Source organism: Echinops telfairi, unplaced genomic scaffold (assembly GCF_000313985.2).
Source record: "Echinops telfairi isolate 266 unplaced genomic scaffold, ASM31398v2 ScPeMD7_7436;HRSCAF=8474, whole genome shotgun sequence".
NCBI lineage: Eukaryota > Metazoa > Chordata > Mammalia > Afrosoricida > Tenrecidae > Echinops > Echinops telfairi.
Window position 1 is genome coordinate 3,316,030 of NW_022111336.1, and position 19,872 is coordinate 3,335,901.

Here is a 19,872-nt window from a genome sequence, read left to right on the forward strand (position 1 = left end):
AACCCTCCAGTGAATCCCTCCTGAGCCCTGCCTGGTTATTTGACAGGATGTATTGTCGTTGATTATGGCAGGCAACGGTTAAAATGTAGTCACTTGATCTCCTTTTTGGATCCATTTTAAATTTGCTCTAGCTTTTAGTATTTGCTGCTTTTCAATGGAAGGTTTTTTTCTGTTTTATTTTGTTATTGTTAGTTTGTTTTCAATGTTTTCCTTTATGAAATCCAGGCAAGGACAATCTACAGAGACCGTAGCTGGATTAATGGTTCCTTGGGGGCATGGCAGGGCAGGCTGGGGGAGGGGATGAGGAGTTAATAACGATGAGTATGATAAAGAAGAGAATGTTCTGAAACTGTGATGAAGACTGTACAACTCTTCTTGATGTGATTGAATTGTATGATTGTGAACTAGATGCCAATAAAAAAGGAATAAAGAAAAAAAAAGTATAACTGTCAGTCGGTTTCTTCCGTCCTCTAGCACTGCTTCACTAGTTCAAAATGGAACTAAAAGAAGGGACTTTAGAATATTCATGTTTTCCTTTCAGAAGCACACAAAGGAGTGAACAACCCTGCTGAGCTTTCCCTCGATGTCCCTGCCAGGGGTTGTGCCCGCGAAGCTGTGGAATCCGACCCTCTGCAAGTAGTGCCTTGTAAGAAGTACTGGCGTGGCATGTGTGGCATCCCAACTCGCTTCTGGTTTTACTAGCTAGGGAAATCTTTTCCAGAGAAAATTTTTTAAAAAGGGGGTCTAAATGGACTTCTCGACTTTCTCCCAGAAAGTTCCTCCAAATACAAGAAAAGGAAACATGAGACAAAGAGGGGGCCCATCGATCAAGATAGGCCAAATTGGTCTCCATTTGAGAAGCTTGTCCAATCCCGTTGCTTTAAACAGGCAATGCCTCAGTACATAGATTATAATGTGCTGTGCTCATTAGAACTCCAGGGATTCTTTGTCCAGGCTTTGATGTGAACTGGGTTCGCGGATCAGTGTACCTGCCGCCACCCCTTTTAGCAACTGGGCCCGGGAAGAGAAGCCACTTACCCTCACGGGGTGGATGGTGCGCTCTCAGGAGCATCCTGGGGATGTCCAGTCCTGCGCTCTTCCCAGGTTGCTGTTAGGTATTGTTGTGTCTGTCAGGCAGCCAGCCAGGGCCAACTCTGGTCACAGGTTTGCTGCCTGTATGGGGGAGAGAGCCTGAAGAGAGGGTTTCAGGTGCACAGAGGTCAAGCCTGCTTGTGAAATGCCCTGTTTCCGTTTGTACAATCTGTTGTTAATTCTGAAGGATTCTTTTGTATGGAAAGGATTTCTGGCTGAGGTTTAGAAGCCACCCTCACCCTAGGCTGAAAGGCACACCTGTATTTAGGGAAGAGTTTACAGTGATCTCGGGACTATCTTTGAGGGTGGGAATTTCCTCTACCTTCAGGGGTTGGTTATATGGCTGGGTTCCCAGTCTCCCCACATCATCTTGCTTAACCCATTGATAGATATACCTGCACAAGCATGGGACCTGCTACCTGAAGGATCCACATCGATGTCCCACCTTCATCACTTCTGACCTGGGTGACTTTGCCTTTGTTTCCTGGCCAAGGCACGATCATACCTGCCCTCCTATCTCCTGAAGTTCACACACAAATTAAACACAGGAAAGTAAATCGAAAGCCTTGGGTTTTCAGAGTGTCATGATTACTTTAAGTGGTTGAGCGCTCACTCGACAGCTACTCACCCTCAGGGGGGCAGTCTGCTTCTGTAAAGATTTAGACTTGGAAACGTTATGGGGGCAGGTCTTCTCTGTCCTATATGGCCACGACAAGAGGAAATCAACTCTGTGGCAATGAGTATTGCCTGGGAAAGCCTGCTCATGTCCCTCTATACTGCCACTCAGAGGGAGCGAAACGCTGTTCTGCCATGCACGGTTCCAGGTGGGGTAGGCCCCTCTTGCTACCCAGAAACTGCACACATTAACATTTGCATATGCAATCAACTAAAAATGTTAAACTAAATTCAGTCTCCTTTATTATAATTCCTGTCCAAGTCCATTCCTTTTCCACCACCACCCCACCCCATGCAACCATGAGCATGAATTCCAGGCCATGTTCTGACCCTTTTACTGAGCACATGCATGCACTGTCCCCCAAGTACAGCCCTACCCTACCCTGTCCTATCCTCCCTATCACACCCCACCTCACCCATCCATCCCTATCTCACCCCATCTCATCCAAACCACTTCGTCCTCCCACTCTATCTCATCCACTCCACCCACTCACCCCTCCTCACCTTCCACACCTCACCTCACCCTCCCCAGCCCAACCCACCCTCTCCATCCCACACCACCTCCCCTCACTCTCCTCATCCCACCCCCTCCCCCTCCCCATCACACCCCACTTCATCCACCCCACCTCACCTCACCCTCCCCATTCCACCTCACCTCACCCTCTCCATCCCACCCCACCCACTTAACCCACCCCACCTCACCCTCACTTTCCCCAACCCTCTCCCTCCTCCCCCATCCACCCCATAAGAATGACCAGGAGACCTTTATTTATTTATCTCTGGGAGCAAGTCACTTTATTGAAAGATAAGTGAACTTGCTGTAACTGATGGCACGCTTGTGCTGCACCGGGGCCACTGGAAGTCACTCCGGGTCTCCGAACTGGTTCTCCTTGTCGCTGTCTCCGAAGTTGAACTTGGTGTCGAAGTATTCTTCCAGGCGGGCGTTGTCGTCAGTCAGCCAGCGCAGGTGGTTCAGGTGCTCGCCCAGCTCCTGGACGAACTTGGCCTGCTGGTGCATACAGCGGCTCTCCAGGAAGCCGCACAGCTCCAGGTCACCCCAATCAGCCGCCAGCTGGTGCAGGTCGCTGAGGCCCTGCTGCACCCTGGTGGCCAGGTGGAGGGCTCGCTCCAGGGCGTGGAGCCCGCTGCCCCAGTCGTCGGTCTCGGGCTTGGGGATGTCGTGAAGCACAACGCGGCCCCCGCGCTGGTTCTGCAGCAGCAGCAGCAGCTCGGCCTGCTGGCGCGCCTTGCTGGCTTGGCGCTGCCAGTAGGCGGCCAGGCAGGTGAGCGCCACATCGTCGCGGTAGAAGTGACAGGCCATGGAGAGCAAAGTGTAGGCAGCGTGCAGCTCCAGGTTGGCCTGCCGGTTGAGGGCCGCCTCGCAGGCCTGGTGGTAGCTCTGCAGCACCTGCGACGGCGACGGCGGCGGCGGCGGCGCCTGCTCGGCGGGCAGCATGAGGCAGGGGGCGACGGCGCGGCCCAGACGCAGCTGGCAGCGGCGAGGGTTTGGGCGGCCTGCGCGGCGGCCGCTGCGGATCACACCCAGGGTGCGAGGCTCGGGCACCAACTCGGGCCCAGCGGACAACGATAAGAACCCTGGCAGGGAGGGGAATGCCCACCCAACGGCTGGCCTCCTTATATAGGGGCCAACAGGACCTGGATGTCGCGACCGTTAGGCGCTGTGGGCTCCGAACGCGGGCTTCCAACTGCGCCTGCGCCAAGTTCCGGGAACAGGGGCTCGGCCCTCAACAGCCATTTTTTTGTGATGAAATTTTATATATATACACACAAACACATAAACATATACATAATTTTAAAAATCATATTATTGGGGGCTCATACAACTCATCACAATCCATACATACATCAGCTGTATAAAGCACATTTGTACAATCGTTACCCTCATCATTCTCAAAACATTTGCTCTCCATTTAAGCCCTTGGCATCAGCTCCTCATTTCCCCTCTCCCTCCCTGCTTCCCCCTCCCTCGTATATATAATTTTAAGATCATAAACAGCACTCACTCACTCACTTACTCACTCATTGTTATTGGGTCAATACCAACTCACAGTGACCCTATAAGGGCAGGGTAGAACAGCCCCTGTGAGTTTCTGAGATTGTAACACTTTATTGGAGTGGAGAGCCTTGTTTTAATTCCGCTAAGTGGGGGTGCTTTCAAACTGCTGACCTGATGGTTAGCAGCTCAAAGGGTAACCACTGGGCCACTAGGGATCTATGCAAAACACCAATATTGAGATCTAATTCACATATCATGGAATGTATCCATTGAAAATGAACATGTCAGTAGTTTTTCGGTGTTCATGGAACTGTTTCCATCAACACCCCAAAAAGCCTAGTTACTCATTTTCAAAGAATCCCTGGTGACCCAAAGGGGAAGCCTTTGGCAGCTAACCGGCAGGTGGGTTTGAATTCACCCAGTAACTCTCCAGGCCTGGTGCCCCATAAAGAGTACAGCCAAGGAAAACCTACGGAGCAGCTAGCCTCTAACACATGGGGTTACAAGTGGCTTCTGACTTCACTGCTATTATATATAAAACAAAAGGAATAATTGTGGGATTATAAACAGACTTTTCCCGAGCTTTGTCTCCCCCCAAAGACATGCCAAACATTAGAGGCTATTTCCAAGCATATGGTGGGAGGTCAGATGTTTAGAGATATCCTCCCTGAAGGCAGTCAGTTGCCAGACTACTGTCTGGTCCCACCCCAGGTAGAGCCTACTCCTGGCTGTTATGGACAATGGGCTACTTCTCCCTAAAGGCTTGTGACCATTAGCTCGGTTCCTATAGGTGGGGTTTGCACCCTACTGATAATGGTTTCTATGGAGATCCAGAGAACGGCTCAGTGACATCCAAAGTTAGGCTGCTATCCTGAATCTAGGATATGCCCATCTTTTCACATGTATACCCGCAATCCCTTCTCTTCCTATTGTGTGTATATCCCTAGATTGTCCCCCTCCCGTTGCTGTATTGCCCATAGTGCAACCCCTTCCTGTGACGTATGTCTTTACCTGTAATTAGGGGGCTTGCATGACCCCCCCAAAGGTATATAGGCCTGGGTTAGCAATAATGAGCTCTCTCAGTCTCCCCTCTGGGCCTCTCATCAGTTCCCCCTCTCTTCTCCCGTCCTCGCTGCCCTGTTCCCTTTCCCCTTGTCCTCCTTCCCTTCCCCTTATCTCCACATGAACCTCCAAGCAGGGCTGAGGTGAGCATGCTACCATGAAATGTGTCTGACTCCATTATTTCAATCTCTCTTCTATCTCTCATGCTCTCTATGACTTTATTATAATCTTTATATATCCCAACAGTACAATTGCACCTATCGAACCCGTGATTAGTTGTGGGGGGCTAGCCCTACTCCCACAACAACCCATTAGCAGTCATTCCCCATCTGCCTTCCCCACAATCTCTGACCACTAATAATCTACTTTCTAACTCTATATCTTTGTTTATTTTGAATTTTTCAAATTAATGGAACTTTGTGCCTAGCTTTGTCACTGGTGAATTTATAGGCACGGTGAAATTCCCGCCTTCAAGTCCACCATCTCCGAAGTCATCCCTTCCAACAGCACAAAAGGAGCAAAAAAGCAAGATCTTCCACTTACTCTTAAAGGCCTTAGGCCAGAAGTAATATGCACTTCAGCCCAATCTAATGTCAAGGGAAACTGGGAAATACAGGGAGGAAAACATGCAATATTCAGTGAGCAATCTAGTTTCTGCCATGCATGTTTTATCAATTTCTCCTAGTTGTTAGAAAAGTTCTTGAGAATTCACATTTTTGACATCAACACCGTTTTTTATTTACTGTTTATACTGCAAGACTTCTTTCGGGGGAAAAAGAAACTGATAAATTAGTTTTTGTGTGAAAGCATGCTACAACAGAAATATCCCAAGTGAGTGTCTTTAAAGAACAGAAATTTATTTTCTTATAGTTCCGGAGGCTAAAAGGCCAAATCAGGACCAGATTTTTCTTTGGTTCCATGACAATCCCCACATAACATATTTCTTCCCTAGTACTCATATATGCTTCGCTTTTGTGTCTAAGCTGCTCTTTTTTAATAACTGAGGTGAGAGGAGGTTTAGGACACCCTCTACATTGATACGACCTTATTAACATAACAAAGAAACCCCTGTTTCCCAAAAGGATTACATTTTCAGGGTTAGGGATTAGGATTCTAACAGCTATTGGTGGATGTGGGGAAGTGGAGAGGAGTGGGTGAAACAATTCGGTCCATGACAGATATGGTCAAGGTATAATATATTTGACTTGCAGGGAGATGGGCTGTGCTTTCCTTCCTTCCATTTAGAATTTTGCTCTTGGACAACTCTCCCTCTGAATCTGACCTCTATGCTATGCGAAGCTCAGATCACAGGAAGAGGCAGGCAAGATGGCAGGGAACTGAGACAACCGACAACACACCGGCCAGCCAAGGGCAGCGAGATGTTTTGGATGACCTAGGTGACTCTCACTGCCATCAGGGAAAAACAAACAAAAAAACAAAACCGGATTAATCAAGTTGGCAAAGTTAGGCCACAGAATTATGAAAAAACAAAACAAAACAAAAAATTGAGATGAAATAGTTGTTGCTTTAAACCCACCATGCTTTCGTGTGGTTTGTTATGCAGCAAAAGAGAGGTCAGAGAATTTTATGAGGATGGTTTTATGGATGTCATGAGTCCACAAAGGCATGAAAAGGGAAGGTAAACAAGCGGTAATCTAGCTTAGAAGCAACAAAGCCCACATGGAAGAAGCACACCAGCCTGCGTGATCATAAGGTATCAAAGGGATCAGGTATCAGGCATCATCAAAACAAAAAATCATATCATTGTGAATGAGGGGGAGTGCAGAGTGGGGACCCAAAACACATCTGTAGGCAACTGGACATCGCTTGCAGAAAGGTCACGGGGAGGAGAGGAGCCAGTCAGGTGCAGTGTAGCAACGATGAAACATACAACTTTCCTCTAGTTTCTAAATGTTTCCTGCCCCCGCCCCCCACTATCATGATCCCAATTCTACCTTACAAAACTGGCTAGACCAGAGGATGTACACTGGTACAGATAACAACTGGAAACATAGGGAATCCAGGACAGATGAACCCTTCAGGACCAGTGGTGAGAGTGGCGATACCGGGAGGGTGGAGGGAATGTGGGGTAGAAAGGGGGAACCGATCATAAGGATCTACACATAACCTCCTCCCTGTGGGACGAACAACAGAAAAGTGGGTGAACGGAGATGTCAGACAAGGCAAGATATGACAATATAACAATTTATAAATTATCAAGGGTTCATGAGGAGGGGAAAGCAGGGAGGGAGGGGGGAAAATGCGGAGCTGATGCCAGGGGCTTACATGGAGAGCAAATGTTTTGAGAATGAGGGTAACGAATGTACAAATGTGCTGTATACATTTGATCTATGTATGGATTGTGATAAGAGTTGTGTGAGCCCCCAATAAAACGATTTTTTTTAAAAGGAATGAAAAAGGTGAGGAAGGCACAGAAATGCTTTCACAAAAGTGGCATTTGGCCAGATGAGTAGAAATTTCCCCAGGCAGAACTCGAAGGGAAGGGCAGTGACCCCACACAAGGAAAAGCACAGAGGTGTGAAATTATACAGTGTGGACAGAGAACCACAAGCAGTTTGTGATGGATGGCTTGTGAATATGAGGAATGGGGAGCTACAGGAATCTGGAGAGAAAACTGACAATCCAGGAGCCTGCCCCTGGGGATTCATTCTTTACCCAATGGGATACTTGGGACTTTATAAAGCATCCAAAAACCTCATTGCTGAGGAGTGCATTCTGACTCATGACAATACCACGTGTTAGTTACCATGTAGAACTCTCTATAGGATTTTCTTACAGAGGAGCCCCAGCGGATAGTCGTTAGTGGCCTCGTTAAAAGATGGGCAGTTCCAAGTTAGCAGCCACTCCACTAGAGAAAGAAGTGGCAGTTTGCTTCCATAGAGTTACAGGTTTGGAAACTCTATGGGGGCAGTTCTACTCTGTCCTGTAGTGTCGCTCTGAATCAGAATTGACTCAGTGGCAGTGGGTTGGGTTGGGTTAGGTTTGGGATTTTTATCAGAAAAGAAACTTGGTGATTAGCCAGCAATTTGAACCCACCGGTGGTTGGAATCCCATGGGATAAAAAAAACAACAACTTGGCAATTGGCTTCCATAAATATTACCATAAACCAAACAAACTCACTGCCATATTGATTACAACTCATAGCGACCCTATAGAATAGGATAGAACTACCCCTGTGGGTTTACAAGGCTGTACATTTTTACAGAAGTAGAAAACCTCATATTTCTCCTATGGAGCAGTTGGTGCTTTCAAACTGTTGACCTTACCATTGGTTAGCATAGTTACCCAATATGTCACCAGGGCTTCTTCCTGAAAATCCTATAGGACACTTGTACTCTGTCCTATAGAGTCACTCTGAATCAGAATTGACTTAATAACACATAAAAAAGAGTAAACAAACCACAACCTGAAGAAGAAGCACATAGTCAGGCCTTTCTACTACTTGGTGAGTTTGAACTGTCAAACTTAGGTTGCACCGCCCAGATGCCGGTTCTTTGTTTTAGGCAACTATTCTGGTATGAGTAAGAGATAGACTGTGGGGCAGGGTAGCAGGAAATTGAAGAGAAACAAGCAGGAGACGTTTGTAATAATCTAGAGTGAGAAAATGAGGCCCTGACTAGGGCAGTGGCAAGGGGAAAGGAGAGGAAGAATGGTTGTAGACATCATGCAGGTGCAGAAATCAATTGAATCTGAAGGTGGATATTTGTAATGAAAGAAAGAAAGCGATTTAAGGAGTCCTAATTTTAAGGCTTTGCTTTGTTCCTCTGGAAGACTCACAGTGCAGGGGACAAGCAGATTGGGAAAGGAAGATGAAGATTTGGATGTCGTTGAACCCATTGAGCTCTGAAACGTCCAAAAAAAGATGCCCTGAAGGAAATTTAGCTCGGAAGAAAATGCTTGATTAACATCAGAAAGGTATCCAGGGCCGGTGGAGAAATGAAGCTTCTTTGTGGGTCATTATTTTGTCATAGAATAGTGATCTTTGACAGAAGAACACATTGGAAAAATTTTGTGATAGTAGGCAGGCCCCTGGCGAGATGATGCAACCAGTTAGAGGGGTGTTAGGACTTATTTTCCCATTAGCAGTAATGGGCTATGGAGAGTTATAGGTGTGTGCTATCTGGGCGCCTTTCAGGCTAATTTGACAGTCTTTATCCTGAGACCACAATTGGGGGTGGTTTGTCGCTACAGAAGATTTTTCTCTGTGTGAAGCTAACTGACCCACTTGGGCCTATGCTCAGTCTTGGTTTTGAGGTCTGCTCTCCAAGCTTCTGAGCAATCTCCCAGCATAAGGCTGCATGCAATGCCAATCATCCTAATTATGTGCAGTACCCGAGGTTTTGCAGCAATAGGGAGTTACTTTGCTCTTCTAGAGAAGATCAGAAAGCTCATCACATTGCAGTTTTGTGATTCCAAAGAAACCAGTAACACTCCTAAGTCCAAATGTATGCCACATGTCACTTAACAAGGTGACGATTTTGAAGACATATGGAATGTTTTTGGCAGGTATCTAAAGCCCAGTAATAAAACAGTGTTACAGGTTTTCTGAGTTATATTGACAGTGCTGCTTAGACCTATCACTATGTACATGGAGAAGGAGCCCTGGCAGTGCAGTGGGTTATGTGTTAAGTTGGGTTCTCTAGAGAAGCAAGGATGGTTATATGTGTACAAGGGGGGACCTCAAAAAGAAACTGGAACTTTTTACCCAAAGCTATGAATTTTTTTTTAACAAAACAACCTTATCACCTTCAAAGTACTCTCCATTATGCTTAACACATTTGTCAAATCTGCAATTCCATTTTTGAAAACATTTTTCCAACTCGTCTGCTGACAGCACCTCCCTCGATTTTTTTCTTCACCTCTTCTACATCCAAATTGCTGTCCTTTCATGTCCCTCTTCATTCTCAGAAACAAAAAGAAGTCGCATGGAGCAAGGTCAAGTGATTAAGGTGTGTGGGGCAAGAGACGCATGCTGTTTGAAATAGCTTTGTGAGCAAGTGCATTGTCATGTTGGCAAAACCAGTCCCCCATCTGCCACAAATCAGGCCTTGATTGTCACACACTGTTACAGAATCTTTTCAAAACCTCTAAATCGAAAGCTTGAACAACTGTCTTATCTGATGGAACAAATTCCAAATGCACTGTGAGTTGCCATTTTTGTCCACTCAGGAAGATGATGGATGTTGAGAATGAGGTTTATCATCAATTGACATTACACCTTTTTTGAAACGAGAAAACAACTCATACACTTGGGTTTTTCCTATGGCACTGTTCTTGTAAGCTGTGCTCAACATCACAACAGTTTCTGAGGCATTTTTCCTGAGCAGGAAACAAAATTTCACAGCTGCATGCTGTTCTCTTAAATTGGCCATCACAAAAAAACGAGGTTCGAGCAAAACAGCTTTCATGAAAAAAATCACTGTGACCAGAGAGCAACGCCACTGGGTGCACTAATTCAGAACGAGTTGCTGGATGCTCACCTAGCAGGAAAAATGTGTACTATGAAAGCTCCACCCAGTGGTGCTTTTTTCCCATTTGAGAGGGAGGGGGAGTAGAACCTCACATGTAGGTATAAAGAGACTGATTTCAAGGAATGCTTACACAGTTGGAGAAGTAGATAAGTCCAATTCAGTTCCAGTCCATAGATAAGAGGTAAGCTGGAGGCTTCTCCTGACTCATGTAGCTGCAGGGGCTGGCAAATAGGAAACAGGAAGATAATTAGGAAGACAACAGTTTGCTGGATGCAGAGCTGAATGAATCCGAGGTGAGCCAAGTGAATCCAAGGTTGGCGGTCAGTTGATGGTTCCTGTGATTGTCAGGTGATATAACAGGAGAGCAATAAAGCGGATGTAGGATCCAGTTCTAGCAGAAGGTAAAGTGGCAAGAGAGAGGACAGTTCTGCTCAGGGTCTTGCTTATAAAAAGGGCATACCCCCCAAGGAGGTGTCATTAAGCTGTGACTTGATTAATAGGTTGGGCTCCACCTCTACTTCCCCACCAAGATATATCAGGTTGACATAAACACTAACTTTCACTGTTGCTAAGCCCACGGTCAGTGGTTCAAATCCACCAGCCACCCCATGAGAGAAAGATGACCACTCCTGGAAAGATTTACTTTCTTGATAAACCTATATAGGATCTACTCTCAGAAGGATTTACAACCTCTGAAACTCACAGGGGGAGTTCGCCTCTGCTCTCTAGGGTCACTATGAGTTGCAATCAACTAGATGGCAGCAAGATTATGTACATGGGGAGCTTGATGTTTTACCCCAGCTGGTAATTTATGGTAGATCTTGGATACATGCTATAGATAGTTTGTTAGTTGTTTTTTTTTCTTCTTTTTAATGGAACCTGAGAAGAGCTGAGTAGACATTTCATCTGGATCTTGGCCAGACTGTTTATCCTCTTCTATTTATGGACAGCCTCCCTACTCTGGGACCATCCCCAATTATGTTGTTAACCTGCTCATTGTTTTGTGTCCTGGCCATGCTGATCACATACAGGAATATCTGCAAGTTCACTTAATCTGATGACTTAATAGGGTTCTATTTTCTCAAATGTGATGACTTGCCCTCAAAGAAAGACAAAAACTCTTTCAGAGCTGGAGTTTGCAGGACATAGAAAGCTCAAGTCTGTTGCAGCACCGCTTGTGCTGGAGCCCTGTGATCCTCTTTGTTCCAAAGTGAGTGGTATTTTATCACTGGGCGTGGGTGAGTGGAGGATCTTTGGCGGCAAAATGATGCCATGCTATACTGCTAACTGAAAGGTGGTGGTTTAAACCTACCCCATATCTCTACGGAAGAAAGGCCTGGCCGCCTGCTCCTTGTAAAGACAGCAGCCTAGAAAACTCTATGAGCAGTTCTACTTGGTCACATGGGGTCAATATGAGTTGAACATTGATGTGATGGCACATAACAACACCACCAACAGCAAACATGGGCTAGAGTATGCTGCAGTAATAAATAACTCCATCCCAAATGTCAGCGTCTTAATACATCAATACTTCATCCTTGCTCAGGGTGAGACCAGGATGATGCAAGCAGGTGCCAAGGTCACAAAATCTAATGAGATACTCAATCTTCAGGGTCAAGAAAGTGCAGGTTCTTGCTTAGATGTTCATTGTAAGTCAATATAAAGCTCTATTCATTATTGCTACACAGGGATCCAGACTGAAAGACACCTCATCTTAATACACATTTCCATAATCACTTCAGAACTGGGACGGAAATGTGGCAAATTGCCAACTGACATTTGAAGCGTCTACTGGTAAGTTATACATGTCACTTCTACTCACATTTCAATGACCGAAGAATTTCACATGATCTGACTTTAAAAAGGACAAAGAAATGTCACTGCAACATGTGCCTGAAAAGTGGAGAACTGAAAGTATTTAGTAGACACCCTAGATCAGTGGTTCTCAACCTTCCTAATACTGCAATCCTTTAATACAGTTCCTCATGCTGTGGTGACCTCCAATCATAAAAATATTTTTGTTGCTACTTCATAACTGTCATTTTTTCTAATGTTATGAATCGTTCGACCCTTGTGACAGGGTCATTCAACTCCCCAAAGGGATCACGACCCACAGGTTGAGAACCGCTATCCTAGATGATTGCTATAGTTATGCTTCCTAAATTATCTAGTGAAGCAGTCCCTAGAACACTGGGTCCATATGGGTTTCATGGCTGATTATTTGGAAGTAGATTGTCAAGCCTTTCTTCAGAGGCACCTCTGGGTAAACTTGTATCTCCCACTTTTTGGTAACAACCAAGCACATTGCTCATTTTTACCATCCAGGGACTTGTCTTTAAAAGCAAATCACTTAAAGACGATCTGGTACAAGGAAACCCTGTTTTAAGGAAGTTTGGAAGTGTTTTCACAGTTCATCAATTTTCAGTGAAAACCTCTGCCTTAGGGATTTGACATACCTGTTTCACAGATGAAGACTCAAGAGCACTAACCAGTTAATAAATTTGCTTAAAGCCATGAGGTGGGTGACTGGTAAATTGAGGATCAAATCTACCCCGGGCTTTTGGTGTCGCCATCTTAAGCTTGGATTTTTTCCTTTGGTGACACACCCATGGATTGCACTTCAGCAGTGACTTTGCATTTGAAGTTTGGAGTTATAGCTAATACTCGGAAATTGAGATTTAAGTCAGGCTCTATCTGGGTATCTATTAGTTAATTGTTGTAGTTGGTTGACTATTTGTACCAAGATTTGAGTGGTGAAGGGGTCAAAGCTGTCAAGTACATCACTTCCACTGAATAGGGTATGATACCATCTTTTCACAAAGTCCCTTATTCTGGAATGTCAAGTCCATGCTGACCCAGAAGGACAGCACTTTTGTATAGCTGCAGATCTGAATACACTTTCAGGTTAAATGGGAGGCATGGAAGCTGACATATTGTTTTATTTCTGTCTTTGCCTTGAGTGACAATTAGGTTTTTGTGCCGATATGGCTCCCGTAGGAACATGTGAGTGGAGTTTAGTTTGTCAATTAGGTCGCAGCTTGATTGAAGGACTACCAGACAAATGGCTCTCTGCAAGCCAGCCTCCCTCTCTCCCAGCTTCACTTTCCTGCTGTTGAAACACTCAGAGAGCCAGATAAGCCCAAAGGAGACCTGAGCCAGCGCTTTGTGAGTGAAGAGTGCTTTGTGAGTGTGAAGGGGGACTTATGGACTTGATCTGGACTGGGTTGGGATGTTTGCTTTATTTATAATTACTTCTAGATATAAAGCTCTTTCCTATACATAAATGAGTATCTCTGGATTTATTTCTCTAGTCAACCCAGCCTAACACTACTAGGTTCTCTAGAGAAGGGAAACCAGTAATATGTGTGTAATTATATATTTATATCAATAAAATGGCTCACACAGTTGTAGAAGCAGACAATTTCAAGTCCAGGCAGGTTCCAAATCCATGGATCAGATGTGAAGCTGGAAATTTCTTGTGTCTTGCATAGCTTTGGGCTGATGAACTCAAGATAAGCAAGAAGATGACAGAGGCAGGTTGGCAGGTTAGGCTAGTGACTGGAGAGTTGAATGACTCCTAAGTCACCAGGTCAGAGAGCATGCCTCTGACAACTCCCAAGATCAGCAGGCAGTATGGTAGACCATGGGCTCAAGTTCAAAGAACCAGAAATCAATGAGCCAGATGTAGGATGCAGACCCAGCAAAAAGCAGACAAGCATTTCTTCAGTGTCCACTTATAGCAATTAACTTTATCAGGGATGTGACCTGACTAAAGGTGTTGCATTCCCCCCAATCTTATCCCCCTTACAACTGATTGGCTATGATTATGTTGTCTTGGGTCAAGTGATTGGAAGTACTAGGTTTTAGCTGCCAGAGCAAGGAGCCCTGGTGGCGTAGTGGATTACAAGTTGTGATGCTAACCAAAAGATCAGCAGTTTGAAATGCCCAGCTACTCTGAGGGAGAAAGATGAGGCTTTCTGCTCCCATAAAGATTTACAGCCTCAGAAACCCACTGGGGTAGATCTTACTCTATCCTATAGGGGCTATATGAGTCAGAATTGACAGGATGGCAGTGAGAGAATGGCCCATCCACTGATTTCCTGGCCCAGCCAATTTGACACAATGCTTGACTGTTATAACTTCCAACTTCCTTGATCCTTGGATTTTTGAAGGTAAAGATTGAATGAATCATCAATGAGATGCCACTTTAGCTTTAGAATGGCTAAAACACAATGCTAAGTATTGGTGAGGAGATGGTAGTATTGGAACTCTCATGACATGGCTATAGGATGGTACAGCCACTTGGAAAACAACAGTATTGCCCTTTCTCATAAAGTTAAACATGGGCCTATTTTATGAACCCAAAATTCCACTGTTAAGTAGAACATATGTACATAAAAATAATTGTATAAAAATATTCATGGCCACTTCATTCATAATAGCCACAAGCTAGAAGCAATCCAAATGCTCATCAACAGATCACTAGATGAACAAATCATGATCTATTCATGCAATTAAATGTCACTCAACATTAAAAATAAATGAGACACTGATTCATACAACAACATGGAAAAATTTCATTAACATTGTGTTGAATAAAAGATTTAAAACACAGAAAACACAAACTGTATGATTCCATTTCCTGGGAGTTGAAGAGCAGGCTATCTAAGTTATACACTCAGCAAAACAAACTCAGTGTTGTAGAGTCAATTCTGACTCATGGCGACCCAATAAGACAAGATAGAAATGCCCTTGTGAGTTTCTGAGACTGTAACTCTTCCTGGGAGTAGAAGGCCTCCTCTTTCTTCCTCGGAGTGCCTGGTGGTTTCGAACTGCTGACCTCTCAGTTAACACTTCTTAAAACCACTATGGCACCAGAAAATGGTTGTTTCTGGTAAGGGAGCTAACTAAAGAGATGCAAAGGAAATTTCTGGGATTATGGAAATATAAGGGGTATCATTAAAGCATTTGTAGGAAAATGGAATCAAAACATAATGGAATTTTTTCAGAAACTTTAAAAAGCCTCCTCATAGTCTGTATTTTGCTTGGGATGATGATTACAAGAGTGCCAAAGTTCCTCAAAATTCAAACTTTTAAATATGTTTAAAATTGTGGTATGTAAATGATACCTTAAAAATAAAAACAAATGAAACCGAAGGCATCAGAGTTACAGGACCTCTGATCTAACTGATACTTTCCCCCAAGTATTCTTACTTAGCTTTGGATGGCACTGGGTTATTGGGTGCCATTGAGTTAGCCTTTGACTTTAAATACGGGACTCGAAAAAAATGTCTTTTCTCCATTGGTTGATGGATTCAGAGGAATTCAGTGCTATCTAGCCCAACATTATCCTCTTTAAGGAATAATATGAGAGCTACAATGGGGTATGAATTTACACATGACATTGGTCAGCTGTACCTTAGCTCAGGGGTTCTCAACCTTCTTAATGCTGTGACCCTTTAGTACAGTTTCTCATGTTGTGGTGACCCCCCAACCATAAAATTATTATCGTTGTTATTTCATCACTATAATTTTGCTACTGTTATGAATCAGGCGATTCCTGTGAAAGGGCCGCTCGACCCCCAAAGGGGTCGCAACCCACAGGCTGAGAACCGCTGCCTTTGCTTATCTCATGTTGACAGTGCATAGCTACAAGAGTGGCTGGGCACAGTTACAGAAAAGCTCCTTCTTTGTCTACTTAAAATCAATAGAAATACATGATGCTCTGAGAGATTAAAACCACATCTCTGGTCACACAGGTACCGAAAATGGAATGCACTATCTTTTATTCATCTTCAGTGTGTCATTGTGGTTCTGGCAGGTAAGGGGGGGGGCGCATCAGATATGAACAAAGCCATGGTGACTGCAGAGGTAGATGTGCAGAAAGAGGACAGAGGGAAAACAGACCAACGAATAAATGTGCTCTCTTTTTATGTTGTGAAAGGTCGTATTACAACCTTGAAGTGGACCGTGAAACTTGCATGACAAAGAAGGGGGGAAAACCTATTCTTGTGTGCTAACCTGCCTTGGAATGCTATTCCGGATTATGTCTTTTTAACTTCTTCTTTTCCTTCTCCTTCTTCTTGCTCTTTTTTCATCTTTCATACTTTCTAATCTTTTCAGGTAAATGACTACTGTTAGGACATGTTCTCCATTCCGTTATATTATGTTATGTACTTAACCAATTAAAACTAACTAAGAAAGGAAAAAAATTGGAAAAAGCAAAAAATAACAACGCCAAAAAGCAGTCTATGTCATCATAGAAAACTAAGCGATTTTGAAAATTGAACTTGGTATGTGACCAAAGACGTTCTTCCCTTGACGATTGGAGCAAGTCTTTTCTTAAAATAATTCGTTTTCTTTAAGAAGAAATGACATAAGTTACGGTCTGCTTTTTGTTTTGTTATGTTCTTGAGCGCTCCCTCCCCTAATGGACTGCACTTCCCAATATTCATGTCCATGTAACCAGCCATTGAGAAACTAGGAAACGTGAAACTAGCTGAGTTTGGTAAACATTTTACACTAAGACTTGTCTTCTTGGAATGTTCACTCTCAGAACACAACAACCTAACTTGTAATGCAGACCAAATAGCCATGAGGTGCCTCCTCTGTGGAGGACAATGGAGTCCCCTGACCAACAGTCACACATGAGCTCCCAACTCACAGCCAGCCCCAATTGCCAGTCTTCTGAGTGAGACATCTTAGAAGTGAATCTTCTAATCCCCACTCAAACCTCCCTGGCTGATGCTGTGTGGAGCAGAGATGAACTGGCCCTGCCAAGGCTGCCCAAACTTCAGATTTCTGAATAAGCAAATGACCACTCCTTTAAATCATTAAGTTTGGGGGTATTTGTTACCTAGCAATATATGAATAAAATAGTATTTATGATATTTCTTTGTGTATTTTATCTAAATGGCTATCACCACCTAGATTTCAGACAGCATAGAAATTTTAACTCAGTTTGTTAGTTCAGGAGTTCAGTATTGATGCAGCTTTTGAGAACCGTATCTGATTTAGCAGAAGAGCATTCAGGCCCTTCCTTGATATAATCTGTTCACCCAGCAACCAGAGTGAGCTTTTAAAACATCAGTCTGATCATGGCTTAAATTCTCCAGGGACTTCCCATTTAACTCAGAATATAAACCACTCTTTCCCCCAGTGTGCAAAGTCATCTCTGAGCTGGCCTTGCCCAATTACTGTTCAGGCTCATCTCATGCTACTCTGCTGTTCATGTAGTCCATGCTCACAGGTTGACTTTCTGTCCCCTGAACACATCAAGCCAACCTCCACCTTTGTATCTATGTTGGATACTTTCTGTGTTAGTCTGGGTTGACTAGAGAAACAAATTCATAGACACTTATATGTGTATAAGAAAGAGCTTTAATATAAAGAGTAATTGTGCATTAAGAAAACATCTCAGCCCAGTCCAGATGAAGTCTGATATTAGCCCATATGTCTGATACCAATCTATAAAGTTCTCTTCAGACTCAGGAAACACATGCATTGACACCGAATGCAGGAAGATCACAGGCCAGTCTTGTGGATCCAGTGGGGTTGTAAGCATCGCAGCGCTGGCAGGGATCTCCACATGGCTCCTCCAGCTCAGGGCACTAGCATAGCTCCATGTAGCTTGTCAGCTGCAAGGTCTCCCAGGGAGTGAGTATGTGGCCCTCCTCCAGGGAGCTATTTATCTCCTTAGCGCCTCCAAATGAGGTCATCAAGCTGTGACCTGATTGACAGGCTAAACTCCACCCCTTCACTCTGAAAACTCTCAAATTGACAACAGATTATGTAACTACCACACTCTCTTTACCTGAAATGATTATCACAGGACAGACTTCTTGTCATTCAGATCTCAGCTAAGTATCACCTCCTCCTAAAGACTTCCTTCACCATCTGTATCAGTTAGCTATTGCTTTAATTGTGAGGATGGCGCAGGATTCGAGCAGTGTTCCATTCTGTTGTGCATAGGGTCACTAGAGTTCAAAGCCCACTCGATGGCAGCTACCAACAGCAGCAATATAATAATGCTTTCTAACCAACTGCCTCCAAATCCAGTGGCTTACATCAACAAGCATTTATTCCCTGTGGGATGTTTGAGCATTATTAAGTTCATGAAAGTACTCAAGGCTTTTAAAGCTTAAACTCACTCACTCATGATTCTTCCCCACATCCCACTGTACAAAGCAAGTAACATGGCCAAGACCTTTATCAATGGTGAAGGAAAGTATTCATGCTTAATGATGATCAAATCTCTTATGCCACCCAATCTAAAGCTGCCACATCATTGGTTCTTATCTTTACTTCATCCAACTTTAAGCCTCTATGAAAAATGTTTAACTCTCACTTTGGTGTTTATTTATTGTGCTTGTTGTCTGTCTTCCCTAGGTAGGTTATGTTTTTATGAACGTGAAGACCTTGTGTGTCTTTTCCAGTGCTATGTCCCAGCAAATGGAAATTTTTTGATGAAGTGTAAATGCCCAATAAAGACAGATTATTGCTATCAATTTATTACACGGAGAAGCAACAAGAAAGCCAGTTATTTTCCCCCAAACCATCACTACACAAACATCTCAATCTTTTCATCCAGGGGTTTATCTTCTTGCAAGTTGTGCAACTCTCCTAATAATGTAAGAGATGTCCCAAGAACCTGCCTTTAATGCTTTTGTTTTTTATCATCCATCCATCATTGTGAAGAAATCTTTTGGACCGGATGTTAGTTTTAGAGAACTGTATTTTAAATCAAAAGTTCTTGAAGGGCAGCACTGTGATCTCAAATCAGTCTCTGCCTTTCTGTTTCTAGGGAAAGCCCTCCCCTGTTTGAATTGGGCACCCCCAGAAGCAGACCTGACTCAAGAATTGGAGCTCCTATAGTCTATTTGGTAAGTGTACAAACATGAGCAGGGTAGGGGAGAAGTAATACAGGAAAAAAGAAGATTTTAAAAAGCCTATTAAAGAGTCCATTATTAAGTCAGCTAACACCAGGAGCAATTGGGACTGCATCCCCCCAGCATTACTATTCACCTCTGAATTATTCTGTCCCAGGCCTCTATGCCCTCGCAATTGTCCATCATTAAAGATTTCCCAGGCATATGAAGGTGGCAGAAGTGAAGGAAGGAAGGGGGAAGAAATTAACTTCTATGTACATCTATCCTGGGCAAAGTGGGTTTTGGTAGCCCAAGAGCAGAATGCTGACAAAGATAGGGGTATTAGCCCTTGGAAGTCAAGCTGTGTGCAGGAAATTTTTAAGGACCCCAGAGAACATTGGAGCACGGCAGTCTTTTACAGACCATCACTTAGCTTTTTCACCAATTTTATCACAGTATAATTGACACAGTTTAATAAAATGGACCTCCTTCACATATTTTGAGGGTACAATTTGATAAGTTTTATAACTTTTGACATAGTTACAAGTATGTACCTAAGAAACCATCACCACAATCAACATAATGAACATTTTGTTATCATCTCCAAAAATTCCTCACATCTCCTTTGAATTGCGTCCTCTGACCCCTCTCCAACTCCAAGAAGTT

The 19,872-nt window shown here is 43.9% G+C and overlaps 1 protein-coding gene across 1 annotated transcript; it reads right to left on the reverse strand.

The window, feature by feature from the left end:
- Positions 1-2,629: 2,629 nt before the first annotated feature.
- On the reverse strand, positions 2,630-3,523 carry LOC101647891 (ferritin heavy chain-like). Its single transcript, XM_045298669.1, has 2 exons — positions 3,475-3,523; positions 2,630-3,363 (listed from the first exon to the last, which is right to left on the reverse strand). Exons 1-2 carry the CDS (start codon positions 3,521-3,523, stop codon positions 2,630-2,632), a joined length of 783 nt encoding a protein of 260 aa, XP_045154604.1.
- Positions 3,524-19,872: the final 16,349 nt, after the last annotated feature.